Source organism: Anomaloglossus baeobatrachus, chromosome 2 (assembly GCF_048569485.1).
Source record: "Anomaloglossus baeobatrachus isolate aAnoBae1 chromosome 2, aAnoBae1.hap1, whole genome shotgun sequence".
Classification (NCBI taxonomy): domain Eukaryota; kingdom Metazoa; phylum Chordata; class Amphibia; order Anura; family Aromobatidae; genus Anomaloglossus; species Anomaloglossus baeobatrachus.
In genome coordinates this window covers 427,121,629-427,143,260 of record NC_134354.1, presented here as the reverse complement: position 1 = coordinate 427,143,260, position 21,632 = coordinate 427,121,629, and the positions used below count along the sequence as shown (strand labels likewise).

Below are 21,632 nucleotides of genomic sequence, written 5' to 3'. Positions count from 1 at the left end.
ACCAAATTTCACACCATTTCTGATGCCATGGCTGCTATGGATACCTAGCTTCAGGCACAACCGAAATCCATCTTTTTGCTAGGCTTACAGAACTTGGAATACCAATGTAAGAAGTGTATTGACATCAGTGAAGAAAATGTGGAATAAATGTAAAGTTTCTTCATCCCATCTCGTTTCATTCTGGGTAAAGCCAAAGACTTATGAGCAGCCCCTCGTATACCACTATGATCAGCTCTTCCTGCTCTATACCACCCTGCCTGCAGATCAGAAACCATTTTCATCACCACAAAGATCCCTTTTACGCTAATCTCAATTTACTATTATAATTATTTTACATGTAGACCAAACTACAGATCACTCATAATTGTTATATTATTTTAAAAAAAAATTGTTTAAAAGAACAGAGAGTCCTCAGTTTTTTTATCTCTACTGGCTAACACGGTACAAAGATATATTTTACTTATATTATTTTAAAGCATTTATACAATTATGGCAAAAGTTGTTTCGGCAACAAACTCTGCCGTCTTGCAACAATGTATCTATAGGCTCAAGTCCAACCAGTGTAACATCAACAAGGAATTTAGAGGCTCCATCCCTGGCTGGGCGTTTTCCTTTGGCTTCCTGGCTTTGCCCAAAGCTCACAAAATATACTCATGAACTAGCTTATTGGCTTACTAGGGAAAAGGGAGTGGAGATAAAGAGGAGGTCCACTGGGAGCAGAAACTCACGTCTGCAAACACATGCATTGTACATGGTGTGGAAGAATAGCTCTAAACAGTAACTAGAAATAGATTTTCAAGAGCAATCCAAAATTTAGAGGGAAAAAAAGCAGAGACCTGTATCTATGTACATTATTCACTTACTAACAAATGTATTGGTCATTATAGGGGTAGGTCAACAAACCACCTCTGATTCACTCATCAGTCAGACATGCCATAAAATGAAGGCAGATGGTGGGATCCCTACTATTGCCAGAACAAGAGCTTTTAGTGCCCTCTCTCAGCTGGAGAACAGGATTAATCCTGTCCCTCTCAAAAGACTTAACAGGGGTTATCCAAGACTGTGCTTTTCATGGGGCAAGTAGTTGCTAACGCTCTGCCAGCTGAGAGTAGTCATGGACCGCATTTGCCAGCGATTCCCCTGCTTCCGATGACATCACATTGACAGAACAGCTGTCAACGCTCTCCTATCGGTACCCTGCGATGACATCAAGGGTGCACCGATGGGGGCGGGGAATGATGTGCTCCCTACCAGTGAGTGTTACATCTCGCTGTCAGAGACTGACAGCGGGATTAAGCTCATTAACAGCCAAGGGCAGAACTCCGAGGAACATGATGGCTGATTAAACAAGCCCCATAAAAACAAGGGACATGACACATTATGTAGATATACGTCATATGCCGTGGAGGGTCATCCTGCTGTATTTTGTCCTCTATCAAAACGTTACCTGGGCACTGCAAAGTCCTGAACCTTGCAAAAACCATAGGAAAAAGTGAGGGCATTTACAAGCCCCGCTAAAGTATGTACAAGCAACGACATCAGGTCAAATTATTCAAGAATTTTTAATAAAAAAAAAATGATTTAGGAATTCATCCTGAAACGAGTTATCAATTTTTAACATTTTATCTATCATGTATATTGAGGTTTTTATTATTTTGCTCAGATAAAGAAGGATTTATACAATACCAAGCATTTGGATGCCTTCTGGTCTAATGTTCGCAAGTCCCTTGACGTATTTAATACATATACTTAATTAGGAAGGATTAGGGGAAATATTGCTTTGCTTAGACAGTCTTAAAAGGGCTGGATTAAAAAAGAACTAACTCCCAGGAAGTAATATCTCCACATTTCAAATATCAAATGGATAATAATTCTGGCACACTAAAAAACGAGCATGAAGAAATTTTGCTTGATTGTGGAATCAGTTTTATTAGTGCAAAAACAAGATCAATTCATCCGACGTTTCGACCGTTTTGGTCTTTATCAAGGATAGAATTATCTACCAAAGAAAATCATAAGAAGTACATCATTACATGATATTACAAAAAAAAATACAAAAAGATACAAACGAAGGTATGTAAAAAATGAAGAAAATTCTTTCACAATAAGCATCATACATTGACTGATGCCATGAACCAACAAAACATTTTGTATAACACATGATTCCTGGTAGTGTGTGATACAATCATTGCAACATATGTATAACCTGTTGGACTAAAAAGCGCATGAAGTAAGTGATAAGAGTACAGCAAGCATAAACCCACCTATATCGTAATGGGAGGATATGAATTCAATAGAGACTGGTCATCACCATTAGGTATGAGTGATCAGAAGGTTCCGATCCTATGTCTATAAGGAGAATAAATGATATGTGACACTCCACATGACTAGAACATATCAAAACGCACTCTTTTCCATATTTGACATACAATGAGTAGGTAGACAAGGCCGTATATACCTTTTGTGTTGGCCTGTGGTAACGAACAAAACAAAACTGGAGGCAATCTGTGATTATAGTTGTTTCTACATGGGGATTAAACATGGATAAGCATTACTCAGATGTATAGAATAGTGAGCATTCTAATCAAGGAGGTGGCATGCAGGAACCTGTAGCATATGTGTGGTAGGTATATTACCTGGAATAGTACCAAATGATGGTAGTGGAAAATGAAATTCTCTCACTGAATGGTTCTCAGTTACCTCCAAGGTATGTATATGCTGGAAATAACATGTACAAAAAGGAGATACATACAAGGACATGTAACCTCTATGCGAAATACATTTATACGTGTCTATACCCCAAAGCGTTGGTGAAAGGCAACCGAAAATTAGAGCTGAAGACAGTATGGAGATGTGTCTAAAAAGAGACCAACATAGATGTAAACACCTCATGCATGTACATCAAAATAGCATGTCAGGGGAGACAATGTACAAGCAAGTATTGAAACTAGACATAATACCTGGAACACAGAGTAATGACTGATGGCAGCACATTAAGATTCCCTCACTGACTGGTTCTCAGTTACCTCCAAGACAAGCAAAAACTGAAGGTGGCATATGTAAAAAGAGAATCATACACAGGTAAGTAACACCAGTATAAGGTACATTCATTCAGGGATGTATTGAGCTAAAAGTACATACTACCTTTAAAGTAACCAAGGCGTGAGCCATAAAGAGCTGTTGTCATAAGCAGGGGGATACCTATGTCCCTGTGAGACCAAAATGAGAAAACCTTTTAGAAACCACTCAATCAGGAATCAAGTGCAATAAAAGGGAGAACCCATTGGTATAATACCAACAGAGAACATACCTGGTGAGATAAACAGGGCAAAGCAGGCAAACTATCAGGCAGTGGGGTGCAGGATTCTGGTGAGAGAAATGAAGGGCATATTCAGTGATGGCCCGACTTGGTTGAGGTGGTGTAAAGGAGGCTGACACATACCTTGTGGTGGTGGTATAGGGTATAGGCCCCTGGTTAAGTGCGACTGGCTGCGTCGCTGGGGCTTATTTATATGAAAAGGGGGGCGAGCGTCCACTACCCCACTTCCTGGTAGTGGAACGCAGTGTGCGTCCGTGGAACGCACGCGGCGCATGCGCAGTGCCGGCATCAGCACCGCGCATGCGCAGTGCCGGCATCAGCACCGCGCACGCGCAGACGGCGAGCGGCAGGACAGGGCGGTGGGCGGAGAGCAAGGGGCGTGTAATTGAGTATGTGTAGGATGGGAGTGAACTGACCCACGGACTGAGTGCCGCCCACACGTCGCGCTAAGTTATTTGCACAACGTGTGAGGGGGCCCAGTACATAAGTCAGTGTGTGGAGCTTACAGACAGTGTCAGGAGTGTTAGATAGGCTGGCCTGTGGATCGCGCGCCGCCCGTGCGTCATGCCTGGCTATTTGCACAACGCACGAGCCGGGCACGGAGCACAGGTCAGGGATAGCAACAAATGAGGAAACAGGTTATGATTATATCAAAGTGCCTGGTGACATTCTTACACAGGTGAGAATGGTGATTCTACTGAGGGAACCCGATGCCAGTGCCAATAGGTGAGGGGTCAGGTGGAGGGTGCCTATAAATAAAAGAGAAAAAGGGGTTAGAGACAAGGTTTATATATATAAATATATATATAGAAGTTATATCATGACCAAGTCCTTATACTGGTGTTTTACAGTCCTTGTTTTACAGTCCTTGTACAATCACCTTAGGAACAACCACAAAGAGAGACCGCCATGATTGAGACATTATAAGAATAGTATCATAAACACATATCATGTTCCCTATTAAGCCCCTTCGGTTCTAGAGTATTCAAGGTAAAAATCCAAAATGACTCCCTCTCCTTAAGGGTGCGTATACGGTTACCACCTCTTCTGGGAGGAGGGACATGTTCAAGTACCTGATACTTGAGCTGAGCGATGGTGTGGCCATATGTGATGAAGTGGTATGGGATGGGTAAAAGGACCTGTTTGCATCGTATAGTGGATTTATGTTTACTGATGCGGTCCCGGATATGCTGGGTTGTCTCTCCAACATACCCGAGACCGCAAGGGCATTTGATCAAGTAAACCACAAAGGAGGATTCACAAGTGAAAAATCCACGTATAGGGAAGATGCGGCCCGACAGAGGATGAGTAAAAGTATCCCCTTTGGTGAGGTTATTACACTGAACACAGTGATGACAGGGAAAATTTCCTTTCCTGGGGGTACCAAGAAAGGTTTGTTTCAATGAGGATTTATCGGAACCGATGTCGGCCCTGACAAAGTTATCCCGGAGGTTGCGGGGTCTCTTATTGCAAAATAAAGGGAATGAATCAAATTCCCTAACTTCAGGGTAGGATTTACCTAGGAGTGGCCAATGCCTACAAATGATGCCCCTGATTAGGGGAGAAAAAGGATGATATGTATTCACGCATGCGATGCGAGGAGCCATTTTATCCCTAATGGGTCTATGGGAAGATTTCTTGTCCGCAATCTCACCGGGGTATCCTCTTTGGAGGAACTTCTCACTCATCTCCCTGGCTCTGATACCTCGTTGTACTGGATCAGACACTATCCGCTCAACTCTTCTGTGCTGAGAGATGGGGAGTCCTTGTTTCGTGTGACGGGGATGGCAACTACTGTAATGTAACAGACTGTTGCGATCGGTTGGTTTAACGAACAAATCAGTGCTGAGGGAACCCTCTGATAATATGACCATAGTGTCCAGAAAATTAATTCTGTGGGTGTCATGATGAATTGTGAAGGAAAGGCCTTGCTTAAAGGAATTCATGTCAGTGTAGAAAAGCAATAGAGAGGAAAGGTCACCCCGCCAAATCATGAATATGTCATCTATATACCTTTTCCAACTCACAGAGTGTTGCAACCACAGGTTATGTTGGTAAACATAAGTCTCCTCGAAATGTTCCATGAAAATATTAGCATAAGGGGGTGCTAAATTCGAGCCCATGGCAGTACCCCCGTTTCTGTAGATAGAATTGATCTTGGAAAAGAAAGAAATTATTCTCCAAGACCAGTTGGAGCAGATCCAGGCAGAATTTATTCTGTAAAGAAGAATGAGTACTGTGTATGGTGAGAAACCACTCAACCGCCTGTACACCGTCTTGATGCTGGATACTGGTGTAGAGGCTATTAACATCAAAGGAGACTAAGATACAGTTAGGTGGTAATGGTCCGATGGACTGCAAGTGTGATAGAAAGTCAGACGTGTCTCTCAGATATGACTTGATTCTGGGTACAAGGGGAGTAAGGATTTTCTCAACAGTAATGGCAAGTGGAGATAAAATAGACTCCGTTGAGGCCACAATTGGGCGTCCAGGGGGTTGATTCATGTTTTTATGAATTTTGGGTAATGTGTAAAAAACCGGTATTACTGGGTGAAGTTTGATAAGAAAATCAGCTAGACCTTGGTCAATGGTATTATTGATGAGATAAGCATCCACTACACCCTTAATGAGTCCCTGTATGCGGGAAGTGGGATCTCGCTGAATTGGTGAATAAGTGTCAGTGTCCCCAAGTTGACCCAGAATTTCATTAACATAATATTTCTTATCAAGTATCACGATGGCCCCTCCCTTGTCTGCCGGCTTGATGACAATTGTGGGATTATTCTTAAGATCCTGTATGGCACGACTCTCTTCAATGGTAAGGTTATGTTTAATTTTGAAATACCCATCATTAATTGATTTTAGTGTTTGGTCAATATCTCTGGAAACTAGAGTAACATACGTTTCTATCGGATGTTAATGAAATTCTGGGTCAACTTGGGGACACTGACACTTATTCACCAATTCAGCGAGATCCCACTTCCCGCATACAGGGACTCATTAAGGGTGTAGTGGATGCTTATCTCATCAATAATACCATTGACCAAGGTCTAGCTGATTTTCTTATCAAACTTCACCCAGTAATACCGGTTTTTTACACATTACCCAAAATTCATAAAAACATGAATCAACCCCCTGGACGCCCAATTGTGGCCTCAACGGAGTCTATTTTATCTCCACTTGCCATTACTGTTGAGAAAATCCTTACTCCCCTTGTACCCAGAATCAAGTCATATCTGAGAGACACGTCTGACTTTCTATCACACTTGCAGTCCATCGGACCATTACCACCTAACTGTATCTTAGTCTCCTTTGATGTTAATAGCCTCTACACCAGTATCCAGCATCAAGACGGTGTACAGGCGGTTGAGTGGTTTCTCACCATACACAGTACTCATTCTTCTTTACAGAATAAATTCTGCCTTGATCTGCTCCAACTGGTCTTGGAGAATAATTTCTTTCTTTTCCAAGATCAATTCTATCTACAGAAACGGGGTACTGCCATGGGCTCGAATTTAGCACCCCCTTATGCTAATATTTTCATGGAACATTTCGAGGAGACTTATGTTTACCAACATAACCTGTGGTTGCAACACTCTGTGAGTTGGAAAAGGTATATAGATGACATATTCATGATTTGGCGGGGTGACCTTTCCTCTCTATTGCTTTTCTACACTGACATGAATTCCTTTAAGCAAGGCCTTTCCTTCACAATTCATCATGACACCCACAGAATTAATTTTCTGGACACTATGGTCATATTATCAGAGGGTTCCCTCAGCACTGATTTGTTCGTTAAACCAACCGATCGCAACAGTCTGTTACATTACAGTAGTTGCCATCCCCGTCACACGAAACAAGGACTCCCCATCTCTCAGCACAGAAGAGTTGAGCGGATAGTGTCTGATCCAGTACAACGAGGTATCAGAGCCAGGGAGATGAGTGAGAAGTTCCTCCAAAGAGGATACCCCGGTGAGATTGCGGACAAGAAATCTTCCCATAGACCCATTAGGGATAAAATGGCTCCTCGCATCGCATGCGTGAATACATATCATCCTTTTTCTCCCCTAATCAGGGGCATCATTTGTAGGCATTGGCCACTCCTAGGTAAATCCTACCCTGAAGTTAGGGAATTTGATTCATTCCCTTTATTTTGCAATAAGAGACCCCGCAACCTCCGGGATAACTTTGTCAGGGCCGACATCGGTTCCGATAAATCCTCATTGAAACAAACCTTTCTTGGTACCCCCAGGAAAGGAAATTTTCCCTGTCATCACTGTGTTCAGTGTAATAACCTCACCAAAGGGGATACTTTTACTCATCCTCTGTCGGGCCGCATCTTCCCTATACGTGGATTTTTCACTTGTGAATCCTCCTTTGTGGTTTACTTGATCAAATGCCCTTGCGGTCTCGGGTATGTTGGAGAGACAACCCAGCATATCCGGGACCGCATCAGTAAACATAAATCCACTATACGATGCAAACAGGTCCTTTTACCCATCCCATACCACTTCATCACATATGGCCACACCATCGCTCAGCTCAAGTATCAGGTACTTGAACATGTCCCTCCTCCCAGAAGAGGTGGTAACCGTATACGCACCCTTAAGGAGAGGGAGTCATTTTGGATTTTTACCTTGAATACTCTAGAACCGAAGGGGCTTAATAGGGAACATGATATGTGTTTATGATACTATTCTTATAATGTCTCAATCATGGCGGTCTCTCTTTGTGGTTGTTCCTAAGGTGATTGTACAAGGACTGTAAAACAAGGACTGTAAAACACCAGTATAAGGACTTGGTCATGATATAACTTCTATATATATATTTATATATATAAACCTTGTCTCTAACCCCTTTTTCTCTTTTATTTATAGGCACCCTCCACCTGACCCCTCACCTATTGGCACTGGCATCGGGTTCCCTCAGTAGAATCACCATTCTCACCTGTGTAAGAATGTCACCAGGCACTTTGATATAATCATAACCTGTTTCCTCATTTGTTGCTATCCCTGACCTGTGCTCCGTGCCCGGCTCGTGCGTTGTGCAAATAGCCAGGCATGACGCACGGGCGGCGCGCGATCCACAGGCCAGCCTATCTAACACTCCTGACACTGTCTGTAAGCTCCACACACTGACTTATGTACTGGGCCCCCTCACACGTTGTGCAAATAACTTAGCGCGACGTGTGGGCGGCACTCAGTCCGTGGGTCAGTTCACTCCCATCCTACACATACTCAATTACACGCCCCTTGCTCTCCGCCCACCGCCCTGTCCTGCCGCTCGCCGTCTGCGCGTGCGCGGTGCTGATGCCGGCACTGCGCATGCGCGGTGCTGATGCCGGCACTGCGCATGCGCCGCGTGCGTTCCACGGACGCACACTGCGTTCCACTACCAGGAAGTGGGGTAGTGGACGCTCGCCCCCCTTTTCATATAAATAAGCCCCAGCGACGCAGCCAGTCGCACTTAACCAGGGGCCTATACCCTATACCACCACCACAAGGTATGTGTCAGCCTCCTTTACACCACCTCAACCAAGTCGGGCCATCACTGAATATGCCCTTCATTTCTCTCACCAGAATCCTGCACCCCACTGCCTGATAGTTTGCCTGCTTTGCCCTGTTTATCTCACCAGGTATGTTCTCTGTTGGTATTATACCAATGGGTTCTCCCTTTTATTGCACTTGATTCCTGATTGAGTGGTTTCTAAAAGGTTTTCTCATTTTGGTCTCACAGGGACATAGGTATCCCCCTGCTTATGACAACAGCTCTTTATGGCTCACGCCTTGGTTACTTTAAAGGTAGTATGTACTTTTAGCTCAATACATCCCTGAATGAATGTACCTTATACTGGTGTTACTTACCTGTGTATGATTCTCTTTTTACATATGCCACCTTCAGTTTTTGCTTGTCTTGGAGGTAACTGAGAACCAGTCAGTGAGGGAATCTTAATGTGCTGCCATCAGTCATTACTCTGTGTTCCAGGTATTATGTCTAGTTTCAATACTTGCTTGTACATTGTCTCCCCTGACATGCTATTTTGATGTACATGCATGAGGTGTTTACATCTATGTTGGTCTCTTTTTAGACACATCTCCATACTGTCTTCAGCTCTAATTTTCGGTTGCCTTTCACCAACGCTTTGGGGTATAGACACGTATAAATGTATTTCGCATAGAGGTTACATGTCCTTGTATGTATCTCCTTTTTGTACATGTTATTTCCAGCATATACATACCTTGGAGGTAACTGAGAACCATTCAGTGAGAGAATTTCATTTTCCACTACCATCATTTGGTACTATTCCAGGTAATATACCTACCACACATATGCTACAGGTTCCTGCATGCCACCTCCTTGATTAGAATGCTCACTATTCTATACATCTGAGTAATGCTTATCCATGTTTAATCCCCATGTAGAAACAACTATAATCACAGATTGCCTCCAGTTTTGTTTTGTTCGTTACCACAGGCCAACACAAAAGGTATATACGGCCTTGTCTACCTACTCATTGTATGTCAAATATGGAAAAGAGTGCGTTTTGATATGTTCTAGTCATGTGGAGTGTCACATATCATTTATTCTCCTTATAGACATAGGATCGGAACCTTCTGATCACTCATACCTAATGGTGATGACCAGTCTCTATTGAATTCATATCCTCCCATTACGATATAGGTGGGTTTATGCTTGCTGTACTCTTATCACTTACTTCATGCGCTTTTTAGTCCAACAGGTTATACATATGTTGCAATGATTGTATCACACACTACCAGGAATCATGTGTTATACAAAATGTTTTGTTGGTTCATGGCATCAGTCAATGTATGATGCTTATTGTGAAAGAATTTTCTTCATTTTTTACATACCTTCGTTTGTATCTTTTTGTATTTTTTTTTTGTAATATCATGTAATGATGTACTTCTTATGATTTTCTTTGGTAGATAATTCTATCCTTGATAAAGACCAAAACGGTCGAAACGTCGGATGAATTGATCTTGTTTTTGCACTAATAAAACTGATTCCACAATCAAGCAAAATTTCTTCATGCTCGTTTTTTAGTGTGCCAGAATTATTATCCATTTGATTGACTTATTTTTTCTGGGCACCTAGTTTATACACAGTGAGCCAGACATATTCTCTTACTTCACATTTCAAATATATCTGTCTTTATCTGACAGAAGAACTTTTTGTACTATGCCTCATACAAATGTACAGTTGCATACAAAATAAAATAAACCTAATAAAAATGTAGTGAATTAAACCTAATGCTTATATACAGTAGTAAGATCATATTTTAGATCCTCATAACACAAATCTGTGAAAATGAATGCAAAAGAAATCTGGAAGTACTCAACAGTGCGACCGCAATAGATTTTCACCCCTAAAACACATACGTTGCTAAAAGGCTTTTCTTGAATGAATTGTTGAATATACATTATTGCTTGTTTAAGTTCACAATAGTCAACAGTAACAATCGTAGAAACAGTAAAAATCCAGGCTTTTGTTTTTTACCTATTGTTCACAGTTCTACAATTACATTAAGGAAGGAGTAGATTACCTGTGAAGCTTCCGTTGTGTTGTTCTTTAGCCATTCCAACACGCCGCTGTTCACAATCAGTGCCATTCTCTGCCATTTCATATGTCAACTGAACTTAAGAAACTTATGTGGAAAATATGTGGAAAAGAACAAAAACAAAAAGAAACATTGTCATTGCCACTTATGTACACACATTGCAGATCATTAAAGGGACCTGTCAGGGGCAATATGCACCCAGAACTACGAGCAGATCTGGTGCATATTGCTAATCCCTGCCTAACCGTCCCTGTATACATGAGAATAGAAAAAGTATTTCTAAAGATCTTTTATGATATGCTAATGATCACTGGGAAAAGTCGCAAGGGCGTTAGTTCCTGCGCTCATTCCACCCTCTTAGCATGCTATTCAATGCCCACTGTCTAGCGTCATCAGTGGTGACGCGCATACCTGTGTCCGCTGTCATCGCTTCAGACGCCAGGCAGTGCGCATAATCAGAAGTCCACAGCACTTCCGATCATGCGTCCCAGCTTCAGAGAGGTCTAGTGCACATGACCGGAAGTGTAGTGACTTCAGATCATGTGTACTGCCTGGCGTCTGAAGCGATGACAGCGGACACAGGTATGCGCATCACCACTGATGACGCAGGGCAGTGGGCATTGAATAGCATCTTAGCACGCCCCTGTGGGCATGCTAACATGCTAAGAGGGTGGAATGAGCGCAGGAACTAACGCACTTGGGACTAGTCCCTGCAATCATTAGCAATCATAAAAGATATTTACAAATACTTTTTCTAAAGATCTCTTTATCTATGCTACTATAGGCTGGGACGGTTAGGCAGGGATTAGCAATATGCACCCAGAACTGCTCGTGGTTCTGGGTGCATATTGCACCTGACAGGTTCCCTTTAGGGCCATCACACATATTAAGGTACCATCACACTAAACGACGTACCAGCGATTCCGACCACGATACAACCTGGTCAGGATCGCTGGTACGTCGCTACAGGGTCGTTAGTTAGTCAAACAGTCAGATCTCACCAGCAACCAGCCACCAGAGACTCGTGTAACCATGCTGCGCTTGGTAACCAGGGTAAATATCGGGTAACTAAGCAAAGTGCTTTGCTTGGTTACCCAATATTTACCCTGGTTACCAGAGTACACCGCTTACAGGCTGCCCGCGCTGGCTCCCTGTATACGTAGCTAGGGTACACATCGGGTTACCAAGCAAAGCGCTTTGCTTAGTTACCTGATATTTACCCTGGCTATGTGTGCAGGAAGCCACCGCTGGCAGCCTGTAAGTGGTGTACGCTGGTAACCAGCGTATGCTGTTTACACAGAGCCGGTGCTCGTTGGTCTCCCGCAGTCAAATATGCCGATGCGTGTTGCACAGCGGGAAACCAACGAGCAAAAGTGAACTAAAACAGTGTGTAACGAGCAGCGATCTCACAGCAGGGGCCAGGTCGCTGCTTAGTGTCACATACAGCGAGATCGCTAATGAGGTCACTGGTACGTCACAAAACCTGTGAATCAGCAGCGATCTCGCTATGTGAGAAGTACCCCTTAGACTAATGTCAGACGGATTCAACGACATTGACGGATTTCATCAACAGTCTAATGTGTATGGGGACACAGACAACTGATGGCCTTGGGAGATATTGATTGTGCATGTACAATTCTGGAATGCTCATCACATTGTTCTCCCAGAGATAGATTACTGAACGATTTATCAGCCAGGGAATACAGGAGCATTTGGCCAACAAGAGCTTCAGGGTATGGGAGCTGGTTGAGATGGCTGTAAGCTGAACGATCAGCTGCAGGATAGTTCGTTTCTCAGTCATCTAATGTGCATGGCCATATTTATTCAATGGATTGCTTAAAACCATTCTAACAATAGAATAACAAACCGTATACAGGACAAATACTGTATATTCATTACTTTGCCTACATGAAGCTCTACCCTAAAGCTGTACGCAGAGTAGTTTTTATGTACGCACTGGGAGGGAGATGGAATTTTAATCATCATGAATACACAATGTGCAATACATTTATTATCACACTGAGGGATTAGTGACTAAGGAAGAGGCAGAGAATCTCAAACTAATGCCCACTTACAAGAAAAGGCGCAAGGCTCTCAAATGTACTCTACACCTGAAGGATTCCAAGAAATACGCCATACTGTGCTACACATGTGGAAAGTCACGTTACACTGAGGAAAAAGACATTGTACCTCACAAACGTTGATCAGACAAAGATGTCTTCCAGCTGAATAAGGGTTAAATCTGCCCTTCACTTCTGAGACATTAAAGGACAGGTCCTCTTCAGTCCTTCATGGAGACAAAAATGAGATAAAAGTGAGATCAGGATTTAGGAGACTGAAAGCACCAAATTATATGTGCAAAGATAAGCATAGGACATAACTGATATAGGTCTTATTTAAAGGGGTTGTCCACTACTCGCACCACCCCTGCTCATCACCACATTCCCCCATGTAAAATAACAGCCTATAGTCACCTCTGGCGCCAGGTCTCCTGTGACGCTGATCTCTCACAGGAGCCCTTCAGCCAATCAGCACCTGCTATCAGGCCGCGTCACTCTCTCCTCCTCCTGATAAAACGGACATCGGGAGGAAATCGGAGCTGCTGCTGTTCTCACGTTTCGTCCATAGGACGCGAGAGTGAAGCAGCCCATTAGCAGAAGCAGATTGGCTGCAGGGCTCACGTGACATATCAACATTACTCGAGTGCAGGGAGACCCAGTGCTGTCGTCACTGGAATGGCACCAGAATCAGCGGTGAGTACAGACTGGTATGGTTTTATAGGAGGGAATATAGTGATTGAGAAAGGGTTGGCCGAATAGAAGACAACCCTATTAAGATGGAAACAGTGGAGAAGCTCAGGGGCTGTTGGCACTATGCCCTTCTGGGTCAACATGTAAATTCGTGCCAGTGCAGTACATAGTACATGACGCTCTGGGTCACCCCAGACTACACAGGGCAGAGGTGCAAGTGGAGGGCATGGGAAGGCAATATCTGCGGAGACGAGCTATGGATGAAAGAAGCAGGTAACTTGTGCTATTATGCATTAGTGACATATTCTACTGTATGTTCTGTGAGCCCGAATTTCATGTAATGGAAATCTGTCATCAAGTATTGCTATCTAAGAGCAGCAAGGTGTCGAAACAGAGGAAACCCTAAGGATTCACTTATTTAAGCTTCAATAAAATCACTCCACTACAGATCTACCGAATGCTGAGCTCTGTCCACACCACTGATTGTCAGCTTTCTGTGAAGTCTGTGCATAGGCAGAAAGCTGCTAATCAGTGGTGGGGCTGTGGTTATAGAGAGCTCCCTAATATGAAGAACTACATGGCTGCAGGTTTTCTAGTCCTCTAGTGGTAATCTCCTGCTTATAAAACAGTGATTTTTATCAAAACTACAGCCAACAGCTCAGAAAGTGACAACAGTGGAATCAGGCTTTCCTAGGCTATGTTCACACGTTGCTTTTTTGCATGTTTTTTCCATTGGGTTGATGCAAATAAAAAGCAGTACCAGCAAAACCTATGACATTCCAGAAATCTCATGCACACCATTGCCTTTTTTTTTCCTGACTGAAATGTAAAATTGCTGCGATTTTGAAATAGGCAGTATGTCAATTATTTCAGCGGTTTTCCTGTTTGTTCGTTTTTTCTTTTTTTGACCATTGAAAGCAATGGGAGGGAAACTAGCTAAATATAAACATTTACTGTAGACAAAATTACACGCTAAAAATGCAGCAAAAAGCACAGCAAAATACACAGTTTTACTGTGAAGAGATCAGGTTTTCCTTCAGTGTAAAATGAAAAAAAAAAAAAAAAAAACGCAACATGTGAACATAGTCTTATGCTGCATTCAGATTAGGCAGCAACAACCTAGTGACAGATTCCATTTAACCTCTTCCTGCAGGGCTTTGTGCAGCACCGACGCATAATCCCGTAGCCGCCAGGATTACGGTGCAGAACGCTAGATCTGACCGGAGACATCATTGAAGCCTGATTGGAGCAGATCTCGATTAAGTTACCGTAACCCTGTGCCATCTTCTATAGGGTGCAATCAATAGCGATTGCAGCATGCAGAAGCTGGTGACAGGGAGTGTGCCATCAATTCAAGACCATCAATTACTAGTTTTCTAGACCGATGAATCATGAGGATCAAGTCACGTAACAATGGAAATCAGCAGTAATAATAGCAGATAAAGGTGGAGTAGGCAGGTATTACAGGTGATGAGACCTGCAGCCATTCAGTCCTATATGGAAAATCCTCTCATATCAACAGGTCTGACATTATAGGACAAATATTAGGTCATTTACTCAGAAACTGGAACAGCCTCATTCCAACATTATAAAGCGATAATTACTAGCTGTACATGTAATATCCAGAAGCAGAAATGATAATTAGACATTAAATGTAGGTCAGCTCCTCAATATATTGGAGCAAAATGGCTAAAGAAAAAACTCCTCTCAAAATAAAAACAACCTTTCTTGGAGCATACAATTGCTGTTAATCTGTCTGTACAAGGTTTGTGCCGCCCATCTTTACCTCATAGTATTGTTCCCATGTTGTAGCATATGACTTATCTCCAAGCCATGTTAGGCCTCCTTCACAGGTGTATAGAAAACATGTATGTGAAAAACTGGTACCGGAGTCATCACAGTTTTCAACCACTGTGACATCCATGATATGGCTAAAGAAATAAATATATTACAATGCTTCTTCTATTCATTCAATGTATATATACGTCCTTGGCTGGGTTTGACCCTTAAAAGGGGGTTTTCCCCTTAACATATATAATTACAAAGTTGATTTTAATCAATAGATATTATAACAACAACAACAAGTTATACATTTGGATGTGTTTTAAAAAACTGTTCCTGTGCTGAGATAATCCTATATAATGTGTCCCTGCATGATCATACCACATCTCCTGGGCCGGGGAGGACACAAGAGAGTCTACAGATAACAGCACAGATCACAGCTCATTCTTTTTTTGAGGTAAGCTATTTTCCTCAGGACCTGAGGAAGGCGTTCCGCCGAAACGCGTAGTAGTATACATTTGCCATGCATCAGTGTGAACAAGCCGGTGTCTTTACTTGAGAAATGGATATATATTTTTAATCGAGTTGATATAAATAAAGAAGCATTTTTATTTATCCCTTTGGAGTCGAGCTGGATTTTTCCACTGCTTTCTTCCATTTAAGTCTATGGGGCGAGGGGGAAAAAAAAAAACAACAAAAATCGCACTGCACTCGCGGTACACCGGTGTCCCGCGAGTGCAGGGCGAGAATGCCAATAGCCGGCTACGGAGGACGGAGGAGAGAGGGAGTTAAATCCCTCCCTCTCCTCCTCAGCGCCGGCCTGCCCCCCGCAACTGATGTCCGCAATCGGACCTCAGTCGCAGGGATACTCGCATGACACTCGGCTCTGCTGTGCTGCCAGCGCGAGCCAAGTGTCATGCGAGGGGATTGCAGTAATCCCCATGAGGCCCCAGCCTTATGGAAAGGATAATTTGTGATCCCTCATATGGCAATATAGAGGAGGGAGAAAAAAGAAAAAAAAAAGTTACAGGCTCTTGGAAGAAGGGGAGGGAAAAATCGCCCAGGGGTGAAGGGGTTAAAGAGTCAAAAGACAACGCAAGTCACATTGGGGTATGCATTATTTTCATGGATGCACATCATCTCAAATACTAGAGCCAATTCAGTAACCATAATGGGCTTTTTGAATTCAGCACCATCAAAATACCCCGAGTTCATTCATTCTGTAGAGCTGTAATAGTAGCTGGATTTAGTCTTGATCCTCTATGAAGTAACCGTAAACACGCTGTAACCAGAGAAGACATCTAGCATGGCCAGGAGAAGAACATCCTGCTACTGCGGGCACAGATAAGCAGACTGCTGAGGCACGGGAGATGATCGTGCTTCTTTCAGGCCGCCTCGCTGTCATATGCCCGCTCCAGCACATACACCAGGCAACAGCCGAGACACACTAAATGCGTAATAGAAGTCACTTTGTCTTATGGGAGCGCTGCTGTTTTTAGGCAACATTTATCAAAGTGTTACAGACTGATAAATATCACACACCAAGACGTTACGGTTAGAAATGTTACGCCTGTTTGTAGTAGTCAGTTTTAAACTTTTTCAAAAAGTAAGAACTGATAAAATCTCCCTAACACCTCATTCGCATAGCTAACTATAGCAACTTTTCAAAAAGGTCAACAACAGAGTAAAACGACAAAAAGTTACAATTTTCTTCCACAAAATGGTGTGTGCCTGAAGAGAAGAATATGCCTGAAATGATGGAGCCAGACTTTTATTCATGCTGTCAATAGTTCAAGCAGCATTAATGAGCTGTCAAGTTCCCTTTAACTATAGTGGATGCAAAGGTTGGAACCACACATGGGCCTTACGCAAGTGTCACACGATACGATCTATCGTGCGATCGCACGATCGATCGTACCCGCCCCCGTCGTTTGTGCGTCACTGGGAATTAGTTACCCGTAGCACACAAAGTCGTTAAACCGCCGTCACACGCACTTACCTGCTGAGCGACCTCGCTGTGGGTGGCGAACATCCACTTCCTGAAGGGGGTGGGACGTTCGGCATCACAGCGACGTCACACAGCGGCCAGCCAATAGAAGCGGAGGGGCGGAGATGAGCGGGCCATAAACATCCCGCCCACCTCCTTCCTTCCGCATAGCCGGCGGGAGCCGTGGGAGGCAGGTAAGCTGTTAATCGTTCCCGGGGTGTCACATGGAGCGATGTGTGCTGCCCCGGGTACAATGAATAACCGGCGCAAAGAAAAATAAACGATTTTTTAAAAATGAGCGACGTGTCAACGATACACGATTTGCGAACTTTCTGTGACGCTCGTAGGCGTCACACGGGACAACGTCGTAAACGATGCTGGATGTACGTCACGAAAACCGTGACCCCGACGACATATCGCACGATAGATTGTCTCGTGTGACGCCCGCATTAGAGCTTAGGGACACCCAAAAGGTCCCTTTGGACAATATGAGAATATTCACAACTTGCTAAATTGGTTTGAAAGGGGTGTTCTGGTCTACATGAAATATCACATACAGTAGCTCACAAGAGTGAATACACCCCTCACATTTTTGAAATTGTATTATATCTTTTCATGGGACAACACTAGTGATGGGCGGACCTAGGCGTTGATCTGGAGACTTGGGGAATAAAAATAAAGGAAAATAAAAAAATAAGGATGAAGCAAGTACTTCATATTTACCGAAGCTCCGTTGCGACTGTACACTGCTCCCGTAGCTGCTCATTACCTTCATTGCATATGCACTGCATTCCTGCCCACCAGCCGTCCTATCGTCTGTGATTGGCTGCAGTTAGATGCGTTCCCAGCCTGTGTGACAGCGTATGCCTGCAACCAATGACAGGCGCTATCTGCAGGTCTATATCATACAGTAAAAATAAATAAAATATTCAGCATATGGTCCCCCCCATGTTAGGATACCCAGCAGAGATAAAGCATAGGGCTACAGGCTGCAGCACACAGCCAAGCTCAGCCCACGGCTGGAGATCAAAATAGGAGGAACCGGATGAAGCTTTTAATTATTTAAATAAGTATTAAAAAACGACATGTGATCCCCCTAATTTTGATACCCAGCCAAGATAAAGCAGGTAAAGCAGACAGCTTGGAGCTGGTATTTTCAGACTGGGGAGGCCAATTGTTATTGGGACACCCGTAGCCTAAAAATAGCAGCCCACAGCCGTCCCGGGATGGTCGCATTCCACTAGACGCAACAATCCCAGCGCTTTACCCACTCTTCCCAATTGCCCAGCGCACAACTGTCATCAAGACCAAAATTAGTGATGGGTAGGGGTCTATGAGACCCCCTTATCACTAATTCAATAAGTAAAAAGAATAAACACAAAGAAAAATCCTTTATTTGAAATAAAATACAACACCCTCTTTCCCCTCTTTATTAACCCCAAAAAGACCCTTAAAGTTCCGCCATAATACACACAACATCGCACGCCGGTTCTGGCTCTGCTATACTCAAGCCTAGAGAGACCGAAAACATATTCGATCTCTCCAGGCTCCGGGAAACACTGACAAGAAAGGGGGAGATGGCTGGCAGCATTGACGTCACTCAGTTCACCGGAGGTCATACCTGGGTCACCACAGTATGACCTCTGGTGACCTGAAGCACTCTGACTTAAAGTGCAGGGCCGTACCCCGCACCCCACCAGCCTTTTAAACATTGACAGTGCCAACTGGGGGGAGGAAAATGCAGGACTGCCAGCACCCCCTCCCCCCAGCCGGCACGGTCACTGTTAAAGTGCGGTACCGTGACCTGCACCCCGCCAGTTATTTACCACTAACAGTGCTGGCCGGGGTGCGGGGCAAGGCCCAACACTTTAACAGTGACAGCACTTTGTGGAGGGCACTACCTGACCCCCGGCCGGCACTCTCACTGTTAAATAGCTGGCGGCGTGCAAGGCATGGCCTCACACTTTAAGCTAGAGTGCGGTACTCAGGTCACCGGAGGCTATACCATGGGAACTCTGGTATGATCTCCGGTGAACTGAGTTCCATCACAGCTGCCAGACGGGTCCCCCTTGCCAGCGTTTCCTGGAGAGACCGGACATGTTTTCAGTCTTTCCAGGCTCGGATGTATCAGATTTCAGAAGAATCTGTTGGGTTTTTTACATCGAAGTCTATGGAAAACGGATCCGTTAATTAGCCATCCATTTTTTCTTTCATTTGTAAAGGATCCGTTTTTTTGCTTATTGGATCAGTTTCAACTGGAAGATAAATAGTAATGTTAATGATTCGTTTTCCATAGACTTCAATGTTTTAAAAGAAAAAGAAAAAAAAAAAAAGTTGAAATCTGTTATTTAAAATTGGACAAAAAAAGTTAACGTATGTTTCCACAACTTTTTTGCAAACGGATTGCTGCTGGATCCTTTCTAATGGATGATTATGAGACATGTGACTTTATCCTTACATGGGAACGCATTTTTTCTGCAGCAGAATGTCTGTCTATCTCATATGTTGGCACAATTACTTTTTATATTAAATTGTAATTTTGCCAATTTTTGCACAAATTAATAGTACAGGCAAATCTAAGAAATTTTGAAATGTATCTTATGGGAGAAATCTGCTTCCTTCCCCAGTCCCTGTTTCCAGAACGCACCATCCACTGTAAAAAAACAAACCAGCTAGCTCAACTCCGTATTGCTCAGGCCAGATGGAGTGTCGAGAGAGGGGTTTGCAAGAGCGGGGAGCAGAGTGAGAAACCAGGCACAAGGAGACACAGAAAGACTGCGCTGAGCTTTATAAGGCATTGTACTCATCCCAGATGTGCATTCCCATCTACACTGCTCTGTACTGCAGCATTATTTCCTCCATGCTTTTGCTACCCGTGTGTGCGAGTTATCTAAGGAATAAAGAGCAGGAATCCTCTGAGGTGTATGGGAGAGATGTCAGCTAGTCTCCTTCCACCAGCTCAGAGTCAATTGCAAAAAGTGTCTTCAGAGGGGATGGCTGATGAAAATGCAAGATACAAGACATTTAATGGCCAGATATAGCATTATTCCTCATGTACACACACACGACAGCTTATTTTGAGAAATTCATTGGAAGTATGGTGTTCTTAACCCCTTCACGACCGCGGGCCGTAAAATTACGTCCTATTTTAACGTGACTTAACGACCAGGGACGTAATTTTACGGCCTAAACTTCATTTGATTGCCGTGGCCATAGCAACGGCTTTCAAATGATGTCCCCTGCTGTTTCTTACAGCAGGGGACCTTTGCTTGACCCCAGGGGGGGCGGCATCGCCACCCCCTATCGACGATCGATGTGATTGGCTGTTCAAATCTGAACCGCCAACCACATCGATCGCACTAATTTCGGCAAAAATAATGCCCGAATTAGTGCGATCCTGTGAGATCCAGCTATGAGATGCCGCAGCAGCTGCAGCATATCATAGGTGGACCTCAAACATGCCGCCCCCAGCCCCTGCAGCACTGATTGGAGCGATCGTGCTATGACGCGCAATCGCTCCAATCAGTGTGCAGTGGGGCGGTCTGATCTGCCGGTGGCCGCCCTCCCCAGGCCTGTGCTGGCCTGCAAGCCCTCCCCCAACATGTCTGCAGCGTGCAGTGGCTGGTACTTGTGGTACCACGCCACCGCCGCTGCTGCCGCCGCCACCTCTGATGTCTCCGCCGCTGCAGCTCTAATGGTAAGTATTCTGCTCCCTGCGCGCTCCCGTGAAGGCCCCTGCGCGCTCCCGTGAAGGCCCCTGCCCGTGCCCCCCCCCCGATCTGCCCCCCTACGCCCCGATCTGCCCCCCTACGCCCCGATCTGCCACCCCCGGCATCCCGATCTGCTACCACCGCTGCTGCTGAGGTCACCGCTGCTGCTGCAAAGTGAGTACTGTGCTCACTTTGCAGCCCGTGCGCGCTCCCGCGGTGCCCCTGCGCGCTGCCGTGATAGCCCCTGCCGTGCCCCCCCCCGCGATCTGCTCCCCCCAACCCCCCCCCCCCCGACATCCCGATCCGCTCCCCCCGCGATCTGACTGCCTCCCCCATTATTTCTATTCTGCTTCTGCAGCTCCCTCTCCGGTCTCCCCCTCTGCTCTCACCCCACCCCCCTCTGCTCTCACCCCACCCCCCTCTGCTCTCACCCCACCCCCCTCTGCTCTCACCCCCCCCTCTGCTCTCACCCCCCCTCTGCTCTCACCCCCCCCTCTCCCCCTCT

General features: G+C 44.5%; 1 protein-coding gene and 2 long non-coding RNA genes across 5 annotated transcripts in view; 1 reads left to right on the top strand and 2 right to left on the bottom strand.

The window, feature by feature from the left end:
• The window catches only part of VMP1 (vacuole membrane protein 1), a 276,634-nt gene that overhangs the window by 231,414 nt on the left and 23,588 nt on the right, over positions 1-21,632 (bottom strand). Inside the window, exons 2-3 of the mRNA XM_075336229.1 lie at positions 13,089-13,185; positions 10,884-10,985 (exon numbers count right to left, since the gene is read on the bottom strand). Of these exons, the coding sequence (XP_075192344.1) occupies positions 10,884-10,959 (76 nt within the window). The 5' untranslated portion in view covers positions 10,960-10,985; positions 13,089-13,185. The remainder of the gene's footprint in view (positions 1-10,883; positions 10,986-13,088; positions 13,186-21,632) is intronic.
• LOC142290216 (uncharacterized) lies at positions 2,066-4,171 on the bottom strand. Of its 2 annotated transcripts, XR_012750244.1 has the most exons (4): positions 3,995-4,171; positions 3,311-3,366; positions 3,145-3,209; positions 2,066-3,044 (listed from the first exon to the last, which is right to left on the bottom strand). It is a non-coding gene; the product is annotated as an uncharacterized LOC142290216 (long non-coding RNA). The 2 variants fall into 2 exon arrangements; XR_012750243.1 differs by having other exon boundaries at positions 2,066-3,209; positions 3,995-4,169.
• On the top strand, positions 8,099-10,228 carry LOC142290215 (uncharacterized). 2 transcript variants are annotated; one of them, XR_012750242.1, is made up of 4 exons: positions 8,099-8,270; positions 8,899-8,954; positions 9,056-9,120; positions 9,221-10,228. It is a non-coding gene; the product is annotated as an uncharacterized LOC142290215 (long non-coding RNA). The 2 variants fall into 2 exon arrangements; XR_012750241.1 differs by having other exon boundaries at positions 8,100-8,270; positions 9,056-10,228.